Source organism: Cervus canadensis, chromosome 7 (assembly GCF_019320065.1).
Source record: "Cervus canadensis isolate Bull #8, Minnesota chromosome 7, ASM1932006v1, whole genome shotgun sequence".
In the NCBI taxonomy this organism is placed as follows: Eukaryota; Metazoa; Chordata; class Mammalia; order Artiodactyla; family Cervidae; genus Cervus; species Cervus canadensis.
Window position 1 is genome coordinate 7,853,071 of NC_057392.1, and position 10,406 is coordinate 7,863,476.

Consider the following 10,406-nt stretch of genomic DNA (forward strand, 5'->3'; position numbering starts at 1 on the left):
CCGCCGCGCCGCTCGCGCGACTGTGGCCGGATTCCCGGCCGTGGGGAGAGGCGCGCCTCGCCCCATGAGAGCCGAGGGCGCCGCTCGCGCCGGCTGCCTGGGCCTCCACCGCGCGGCACGGGCGCGGGGCCCGCAGCCGTGTTCGGTCAGCGGTCTCTTCACCGCTCCGACAGCACTGCTCCGACGGGAAGACCGGAGGCGCAGCGGCGGGCCCCTGGGAAAACAGGACAGGAGAGGTTGGGAGCTCCGCCCGGCCCCTGGACGTGGGCACCGCCCCAGGGTCACCGAGCCGGAGCCCTGCGTCGCCGCGACGCCCTGGGGCCCCACACAAGCCTCGGCGAGGTCCGCCCTGCCGGCGGGATCCCGACCTCGCTCGGAAGCGGGGCCCTCCCCAGCCTGGCCAAGAGGGTCAGAAGGGAACGAAGGCGCGCCCCGCGGCTTCCTGGAGAGATCAATACCTGCAGGCAGGACTCCTCTTCCTGCCACTCACAAAATCCTTTAGAGGAACCCCTTCCTTTAACCTCAGCCCCTACACACACACACACACACACACACACACACACACTCCTCAAAGGCTGAAAGGGAGCTGAGTTTGGAATTCGGGGAAGTGATGACACACACAACAATGCTGTCACACCTGGCTGCTGCAGGCCAGCAGCGGAAATGCCTGCAAGGGGGAGAGAGACAGAGAAAGAGGACACCAGCCTGGGTGGTCAGAAAGAAATAGAGGGCAGAGCACCCACCCCCCAGGTAGGGACAGACCCAGCTGTTTTTGTCTCTGTCAAAGCCCTGGGGAAGGATGGGCAGTGGGGTCCATCTGTAGCAGCCCTAAGCCCAACTCACACCATTCCTACCCAGAGCCTGGCCACAAATGGGGGTAAGGAAGAAAAAAACACCTTCACTCCAGCTCAGGAAACAACAACAAAAGTTCTGAAGAAGAGCCACTTGCCTCCCGTGTATGTTGGAAGCAGTGAAAGAAAACAAGACACTTTGGGATCTTTTCAGTGGCGGGTGGAGAATGGTATTCAGTGAGGTGAGTTTAGGAGAGCCCTGCTTCCTCTTACTGTGGTGCTCAGGCCACACTGCCCTGCCGACCTTCCTGGAGTCGTCTTCAAGGTGCTGAATTCCAGAGAGCCCGATCACACCCTGTCCTCTGTTCTTTTAATTGCAGAATGCAGATCAGGAGCCTAAGTGGCACGAAGCAGCTCGTGAGGGTGGCTTGTGGATGCTGGGGAAAAGGCCCAGAGACCACCAATGGCTCTTCCCTAGAGACTGGGCAGCTTGGGAGGAAGAGGTAGCAACAGGCATTGGGGCCAGTCAATCCAGACGTGCCCACTAGTACACACAAAATTGCGTGCCATCCATTCAGTTCACCTTCCTGCACAAAGGACCCTGGCTCCGCCAGCGACAGGGAGTTTGGAGCATGAAGACTCAAAACACCGGCCATCTCTCTCACACTTTATGACTGCAGACTTTTTAAGGCCGAGTTAACCATTAAAAGGCACACTTGAGTATTGTTTCAGCACTGATTTCCCCCAAGACAACCTCCATTCATGCAACTGCGTCCCAATCAGACTTCTGCTGAAAGTAGGTGAGAACTCAGCCCCCCAACACTTGAGAAAGATCAGAACAAAGGTCTTGTCTGGAGAGAGATTTGAACAAATGCCTCCCTCACAGCCTGTTGTTTTTCTTCCTAGGCTGTGACAGAATATGTACACTGGCAGGCGGGCGGGCAGGAAGAATTGAGAAAGAAAAGAAAAGGGGGGAGAGGGAAGGAGTGAAGAAATAAATAAGGGGAGGAGAAAAGAGAAGAGGAAAAAGAAAGAAGATGCAATATTCATGAGTCACATTTACTCTGATACATGATATACAAATGTCATTATGCATCTGTAAAGTATAAACTGTGTTTTACCCCATAAATATAAATCTCACATCTTGTATCTGTGCATACCTGTGTTTCTGCACACGCACATCCAAACAGCTATCTCACGTGTCACAAGGACAGACCCTCCCCATGACTTCCATTTGTGATACGAAGCACAGACGTAAACTGTCCCCCAAAGTCCCACGACAACGTTCGCGCCTGTGTCAGAGCAGAAGCAGAGTGGGGTCTACTTGGTGTTTTAAAGCATACGTCCAACCCGTAGGATTAAGACGCGGATACTGAGTAGGTATCATAGGGCCAGGAGCAGCGCGAGGAAGAGAGGGAGCTTCAGGCGGAGCCCCTGGGCGCCTCCTCCCAGCGATCCTCTTCGGCTCCGTCCCGGCCCAGGCACTCTGAGAGCGCGAGGGACAGGCCAGGCCAAGGTTTCTTCGTTCAGTGACACGCGTTTCTGGGCTGATTTTCCCAAAGCCACCGCGCAGCCCTCTCCACCCCACCCCCGGCCGGCCCCCTCGCCGTCCCGCCCCTCCCCCGGGCCCGAGCTAGAAGTTTAGCCCCGAACCAGCAGCGAAGGGCAGAGCAAAGGAGCCGTTTTCTTTTCACCTGGACGCTGCGAGGAGGCTTGGCGCGCCTCTCCGCGCTAGGGCCCGAATTCCTTGCGCGCGCGGGCCGAGGGCGGACGGACCTCGCCGGGGCCCTCGGCATCTCCCGGCCCAGTCCGCAGAGCGAGCACCGGCAGATTCAAGGGCTTGTGAAAGCGTGATCGCGGCTATCCGCCGGGCTCCCTAAGCTCGCTGGGAGGGGGCAGGCCGGTCCGGGCTGTGCGGGGCGTTTACAAAAAAGTGACTTGGAGATGAACTCTCCCGTGCGCGACTGGCCGCCCCGCTATAGGGGCGAAGGCGCCTGACGCAAGCGGAACTCGGTGGAGCCCATACGAATCAGAACAGAGCGAGGCTCCTGGCGCTCTGGAAACTCCAGGAGGCAGCTCCGCCAGAGACGCGGGTCGTGTCTCGGGAAACCGGGGGGTGGGGGGAGGGGAAGAGCGCAGAAAAGAAAACCCACCGAGGCGGGGACTGGCCTGGGCGGGGAGGGGCGGCGGAGCCGGAGCCCCTCTCTGTTAGGCGGACTCCCCATGGCCAGAGACTAAGCTCCACTCCCGCCGGCCGCTCCCTTGGGGAAGGGAAAGAAGAGGAGAGAGGAGCGAGAGGCCGCCAGCGAGAGCGCGGGCGGCATACGCGAGTCTGCAGAAGTTTGAGAATCGGCCGTGAACGGACTTGTGCGCCCGGATTCTTTGCCGCGCCAGCGCCAGCGGAAAAGAGCAGGGATCGCCCGGCCGCGACGCGCCGGCTTTGTCATGATGGCCAGCTACCCCGAGCCCGAGGACGCCTCGGGGGCCCTGCTGGCCCCGGAGACCGGCCGCGCAGCCAAGGAGCCCGAGGCGCCGCCGCCGCCCAGCCCGGGCAAGGGCGGCGGCGGCGGTGCGGGGACAGCACCGGAGAAGCCGGACCCGGCGCAGAAGCCCCCATACTCGTATGTGGCACTCATCGCCATGGCGATCCGCGAGAGCGCGGAGAAGAGGCTCACGCTGTCCGGCATCTACCAGTACATTATAGCCAAGTTCCCGTTCTACGAGAAGAACAAGAAGGGCTGGCAGAATAGCATCCGCCACAACCTCAGCCTCAACGAGTGCTTCATCAAGGTGCCGCGCGAGGGCGGCGGCGAGCGCAAGGGCAACTACTGGACGCTGGACCCGGCCTGCGAGGACATGTTCGAGAAGGGCAACTACCGGCGCCGCCGCCGCATGAAGCGGCCCTTCCGGCCGCCGCCCGCGCACTTCCAGCCGGGCAAGGGGCTCTTTGGGGCCGGAGGCGCTGCGGGTGGATGCGGCGTGGCGGGCGCAGGGGCAGACGGCTACGGCTACCTGGCGCCCCCCAAGTACCTGCAGTCCGGTTTCCTCAACAACTCGTGGCCGCTGCCGCAGCCGCCTTCGCCCATGCCCTACGCCTCCTGCCAGATGGCGGCGGCCGCCGCGGCGGCTGCAGCGGCCGCGGCAGCCGCGGGCCCGGGCAGCCCCGGCGCGGCCGCGGTGGTCAAGGGGCTGGCGGGCCCGGCCGCCTCGTACGGGCCGTACTCGCGCGTGCAAAGCATGGCGCTGCCTCCCGGCGTAGTGAACTCGTACAACGGTCTGGGAGGCCCGCCCGCCGCGCCTCCGCCGCCGCCGCACCCCCACTCACACCCGCACGCACACCATCTGCACGCGGCCGCCGCACCCCCGCCGGCCCCGCCGCACCACGGGGCCGCCGCGCCGCCCCCGGGCCAGCTCAGCCCAGCCAGTCCGGCCACCGCCGCGCCCCCGGCGCCCGCGCCCACCAACGCACCCGGCCTGCAGTTCGCCTGCGCCCGGCAGCCCGAGCTCGCCATGATGCATTGCTCTTACTGGGACCACGACAGCAAGACCGGCGCGCTGCACTCGCGCCTCGACCTCTGAGAGTCCAGCGCACGAAGGCTGCGAGGATACAGGGACGCGCGACGCCCGCCTTGGCCGCCGCAGCCGGCCAGACCGCGCGCCCGCTGGGGCCCCCTGAGCCAGCGCCCACCGCCCCTCTGCGCCTCCTAGCTCTCCTCGGCTCCTCTTGCTCCTCTTTGTCTCCGTTTCTCCCCCTGTGTCCGCCTCCCTGCCCTCTTTGCCCTTTCGTTCCCCTGGCCTGCAGGCCGCCTCTCCACGCGTTTTCCGCAGGCCTAGTCTTCTCCGGGCGCCCCAGCGTCGGGGCTGGACACCCGTCGCCAAAGTTCACTGCGGAGAGAAGTGTCCGGGGCCGAGGTGCAGCCAGGCGTCGGCAGCGCAGACCTCCTGGCCTTTTCTCACAGGTCGGTGCACTCGCACTCGGCTCTCTCCGCCGGGCTGCCGCGCCATCCTTGGCTAGAAGCGCCGGCGTGGGCCGGCAACAAGACCCGCGCCGCCCGAGAAAGGGACAAACGGGTGTTTGCTCCGCGTACCCTTTTAGAGCTATTCAGAAGCCCCTTCTTGGGGCCCACTGGGCAGGGCGGCGGTTGGGCTGGATCAGGGAGCCGGGTCTGCCTCGCTCGGCGGCCTGTGCCCGGGTTTACACAGCATCCCGGCTCAGAGAGAGACTGCGTTTCCTCCGCTCTCCATCCCGGCGCTTGGGGCCCCTTCAGGCCCAGGCTGCTGGCTCATGTTTTGCTGAAAAGATCGCGAGGGCTATTTTAGATAATATCAAAAAATAATTTTTTAAAGAAAAAAATTCACCGGAAAACCGGCGAAGCATTGTGGCCTTGGAGTTTGCTAAAGCGAAACATGAAAATCTTTTGCAGGAGATTTGAAGGAGAATTCCTGTCGGGCCTTCAAAAAGCTATGTTCAGAGAGGTAGGAGCATATGCCCAGTATCAGATGGTTTCCTCTACAAATTATAGAGTATTTCACCCCTCAACCTATGTTTTCTTAAAAAGTCGAAAACAAATTTCCCCTTATCTTCCGATGCCAGCCCTGAGCGCGGGGAGATCACTGTCTGCCTGGCGGAAGCTGCAGGGTCGACTCATCCCCTCCCTGGTTTTTGTTTTTCAAACGTCTTGCTTCTCCCACTTTGGGCAAGAGAAATGTGAAACCCGGCAGCAGTCGGACCAGGCGGGCTTGTGGCTCCGAGCCTGCCGGCCCACGACTCTAGACCTGGTTGTTTTGTAGTGTGTCGTTCGGAGGACCAAATTTTTCTAGAAAGAACTAGAGCACTTTTGTTGTTTTGTTGTTTGTTTGTTGTTGTTGTTTTGTCTTGTCAATTCTCGAATAAATTTTTTGTTCTTTCTTTTAACACGGACTTACATTATTTACGTCGCGCCTAAGTTTGTTCTGCAGCTAGTTAAAACAGGGAGCTTTTCAGCAAAAATGTATCCTTTCTCAGATAAACGAGGGTTGAGGACGGCCAGAGTGGGGGCCCTTTGTGGTTGTTGCTGCTTTGTTTTCCCGGAATTGTTTGTTTTGTGTGTCATCGCTGGCTTGTTGCTGCGGCTGTTTCACGTCATGGGAGAGACTTTATCTGCTGTGGGTCTTTCACAAGGCCCACTATAGGTAGGATTTGTTCTATTTTTGCATCTATACAAGTTTGAACTTTATCTCTTACACAGCCATGCTAGGTGTATGGGTCATGTTTGTATTATATTGTCTTTATGCTATTCAATTTTTCCAGTTATATCTAACAGAAGAGTTTATTCCAAAATAGATAAAATCCTCGTTGTGGTCATGCTCTGTAAGCTGCAGACCTCTGTACAAATGTAATGAGTGACTGGTTGCCTTATTTTTAATAGTCAGAATTCATTTACCTTGACATATGTTTAAGAAATATGGGGATATCAGAGAGAGGTAGCTATAGAAATTTAATCTTTTCTCCCTCTTTTTCTTTACTGAGACTCTTCGAATAACGAATTAAGACTGGCACTTCTGTGCAGGCACACAGGCAGGCGTTTGACTGGATTGCAGGCTGCTAGGGGGATGAGAGGTGGTCAGCGGTGAGTTCTCTGGTGGGATGACAAGTATTATCCTGCTCTCGCCCCCTCTGCGGTTCAGCTTGAGCGGGACCCGGTGCCCAGCCACGTGTTGCTCTCTGCCCCCGACTCAGCCTGTACAGCAGTAGCCACAGATCTAGGCCAACCAGTAACCTGGGAGGGGCTGCCGGCATCTTCCTTGGGCATCCTGGGGAGGCTGGAAGGTGGAGGATGAAGCTGTGGGGCTTCTGAAAGGCATCCCGCTGAGACCAGGACTGGAGCCTGCCAGGACCAGGAGGACCAGAGCACACTGCAAATACGACTCAGCCAGCTGGGGCAGGCAAGAAGCCCAAGAGGCTGGTCAGACTTGGTGTCAGGGTTTCTGGCAACCTGTTGCAATTTTGTCTGGCTGACTAAGGTAAGTAGCGGAAAAGAAACTGGACTGCTGCATGCTTGTCTTTGCTTTCTGTGGTGTGAACGATCTCATGGGCAGTTGTATAGTCTATACCTCCTGTAAATGAGCATGTATAGGGTGTAAGTCGTGTCCTGGTTACAGGGAGGGAGGTGTCTATGTCTGACACTCACCTTCGGAGAAGGCATGTATTTTAGGCATTGAACTCATCGTATCACTAATTCAGGGAATGCTTCCTGGGACCACAGCGTGTGTTGCATTCATAAGTCATTGGTAACATGTGCAGTTATGTTCTTGGTATGTAATCTTGGTTTGCTGAATGAAAACAGAGTACACACAGAGCCTTTGCTTTAGCCGGTTGAGACTCTCTGTTCCAAGACTGACTCCCAGCACCCCACAACTGCTATTCCAAGCAGAGAAAACAGAGGCGGGAAATCTGGGTAGAGCCCCTGATGAGATGGGAAAGTTGTCCTAGGCCAGCACTGGAGGACAGACCCGCTCTCATTTCCCCAAGAACTGAAAGGCGAGAGGCACCCACGACTGGGGAAAGAGCAGTAGCCTCTCCCAGTTTGGAGGATGAGCTGAAGGAATCTGGGAGGGATTCCTGGTCTACACAGGGATTGGAGGAGTTGAGAGAAAGAAGCCAAATCATACCCCACTTCCCCATGGATGCCCGCAGGAAGACATCTGTCTCTAATTCCAGCCCCAGGAGTTTCTGCAAAACTCTGTAGTTTGGTCATTTCCCCCCAGTGTTACAAGTCCGGGGCAATGGTTGACTTTCTTCATCTCTCATTTCCCTTCTTTCCTCTCCCTCTTTGCACTTTTGAGTTTCTGTTAGAGAAGATGATCTAAGGAATTCCCTAAGCAAGGACAAAACTATTTAAGAGCGTTCTTGGTGCATAGCAATTATGCCTTAGCATATACAGTCTGGTCTAGATGGCCAGACCACGTGGGTATGTGTATATATGTCTGCAGAGTATATTGTAAATACTACGTAAATAGTTTGATACAAATACGCTGCCCATTTCAGCATGTCCTGGATAATGAGTTGCTACACATGGCCTTGAATGAGGAGTATGTGTGTACATGTATGCATGTAAATATCCTCACACTCAGCACTGACAAGATGAGGGCCCCCCGTCACATTTACACACAAATTCTTGGTCAATCCCATACCCTAGAACTGCTCTGCCAGAGTACTTGGGTTCTGGTGGGGAGTGTCCTGTTCTCAGAGGGACCTGGGAGAAATCTTTTCCAGTGCAGTATATGTACCAAAGGACTGTAAGGTGAGGACCTAAGGGGTTCCCTGAGATGGCCCTGCACCCTACTCTAGAGGCTGTTCTGGACCTGTTTCCTCCTTTACTAAATAAAGCATTCACTGCCATGCATCCTGGCTTTAGGTGGGCAGGAGGCCTAAGACCTTTCACCTTAGGGTTAGGTGCCCTTGGGTCCTTGTCTGGGCCTCTCACCTTCTGAGGCTAGAGCTACAGATTGGGAAGAGCCCCCTGGTGGTGGGTGGAAACCAGGGGCAGAGCAGGGCTTCTTGGGAGCCCCAGGGGCAGGAGAGGATGGGCCAGGAAATTGGGTCAGACCCAACACCATCTGCCTGTGAATAAGCTCTTCCCTTAATGGAGCTTTGGAGTACTGGAACTGCTGAGCCAGGCTCGTGGTCTCCAGGAGCGGGTCAGGGGCCAGGAAGTGGCTTGGTCAGGCTCAGGAGTCCTGCAGTGCTCCCACTCTGTAAGCTGATGGTGACTATGCCTTCTCTGTCTTGCTGCCTCCACAGGTCAGCCCCTACTTCTGGGAGTAGCCTGTGGAACCTATAGGAAGAGATGGGCCCAGGAGCCTTCACCTCTCCTCTGTGGTGGGGACCAGAGGCCTGGAGTGGTTGGAAAGGGTCTTCATGCCCCCAAGTGTGTGTTAGGGAGTGCCAGAAGTGAAGGATTCTTGAAACCAAGTGGTCTGATTGGCTTTCTGCTTTCTGGAGAGAGGGCTCCACTGTGTCACAAGAGTGTCTGGGCCCCAGAAACCCCAAATCTTGTTTACATTTAAGGAATCTGGGGTCCTGAGACGAGGAGGGGCCAGCCAGAGATCACCCAGCTGTCTGTGGGACAAACAGCCTCAGAAATTTTAAGGAGAGACCTGAGAGTTTCGAGCCCAGTTCAGCCCTGCTGACTGTGTTGGAGAGCTAAGTGGATAAAGGGGAAGCCAGCCAGAGGAGAAGGAAGCACGGGGTTGGATCTGAGCCGTGGACTGACTGTACTCTGGAAACTTCTGTTCTGCCAGCTGTTTGCTGCCCAGGCCCCAGCTCGGTGGTAAGCTCTCACAAACCTGTCCTGGGACCAGGTCACCCCAGGGAAGTGCAGGATGAGGCAATGACAGAGGCTGTTCAACCTGGCAGGACCAGTGTGGAGGCCACTGACCTCTTTTAATAACTGTGGGATGTTAGTCAAAAAATAATAATAATTCTAAATTTCAGTTTTCTCATCTGTAAAATAGAAAAAATATATACACCTTGCAGGGTTATTAAAATAATTAAATGTTCTACTGTCAAAACGCCCAGTTGACAGTAGATGGTCAATATGGTTCTCCTTCCCCTACTGAAAGAAGGAGGAAAGAAAGAAAATGGATGGAGAAAAGGAAGAAAAGGAGAGGGGAGGAGGAGGGAGGGAGGAAGAAAGGAAAAGCCTTAGGTAGTAACTGTGGGGTCTGACCTTCAAACGAAGCGGCTTTGGCCACCCACACGTGCCCCAAGAGCCGGGGCCACCGATCACCTTCCCGCGGCGGGGCTCCGCGGACTGCTTCCACCCTGACCCAGCCCCTTAACCCTAGGTCTGAGCTGCGTGCTGTTGCAGGGAATACCCGAGTCCTGGGGGCACAGACCGAGAGCCCAGTTCAGGGCTCCCCCAACCGCCCTCTCGCTTCTCCTAAGGCGCTCTTCGATGCATGAGGTTTTCTCTGAGAAAGGCCCGCTGACCTGCGAAATGACACTGACTCAGGCGCTCGGTTCCGGACGCAGCCGCCACTCTCAAGCTCTGGGGCAGACGCCTCCCGCCCTCAGGCACCTTCCTCTGGAACGCGAGGCTGTTAGAAATTTTCTCCCTTTTTTCAGAAAAACAATACGTAGCCACCTGGCGGGAGCTGACGAAGATCAGCTTGCGGGAGAGGGTGCCCTCGGTCTGGGAAACCTGAGGGTAAACGCAGGAAGCGGGTTGGTCGAGCTTCGGCGGGCAGACACGCTGCCCGCAGGTGGCAGCGAGGACCGCATGGTGCCGCGGCTCCGCACACCCACCCGGGCGCCGGAGCCTCCTTGTTTGCGGGCCTGGTGGCGGCGCTGCAAGCGCGGATAGTCAGGAGCGGATCTGGCTCCACCTAGCAGTTCGAAACCGAATTCGGGGAGAAGGGTTAGACCCATCCGACCTCAGGGTGCTACCGACGGCAGAGCCGGCAGGGTTCGCAGGAGGCCCTGATGGTCCCCGGAGGTGGCGAAGCGCACCCGGCATTGGCCGCCAGAGTCCCCGCCACGTCAGGAAACCGACTCCGCTTCTCCACGTTAGGAGCACAACCTGACCCCTCGTCCTTACTAATGGCCCTATCAAACCAAATAAAATAAAACCT

The 10,406-nt window shown here is 57.1% G+C and overlaps 1 protein-coding gene across 1 annotated transcript; it reads left to right on the top strand.

The window, feature by feature from the left end:
• The first annotated feature begins 2,399 nt into the window (after positions 1 to 2,399).
• FOXL2 (forkhead box L2) lies at positions 2,400 to 5,706 on the top strand. Its single transcript, XM_043474267.1, has one exon. The coding sequence runs from the start codon at positions 3,237 to 3,239 to the stop codon at positions 4,368 to 4,370; it is 1,134 nt and encodes a 377-aa protein (XP_043330202.1). The 5' UTR covers positions 2,400 to 3,236; the 3' UTR covers positions 4,371 to 5,706.
• The last annotated feature ends 4,700 nt before the right edge of the window (positions 5,707 to 10,406 follow it).

What these genes read in the sequence shown, in the direction of transcription:
- FOXL2 (XM_043474267.1), top strand. Translation starts at nt 3,237, where the DNA reads ATGATGGCCAGCTACCCCGAGCCCGAGGACGCCTCGGGGGCCCTGCTG.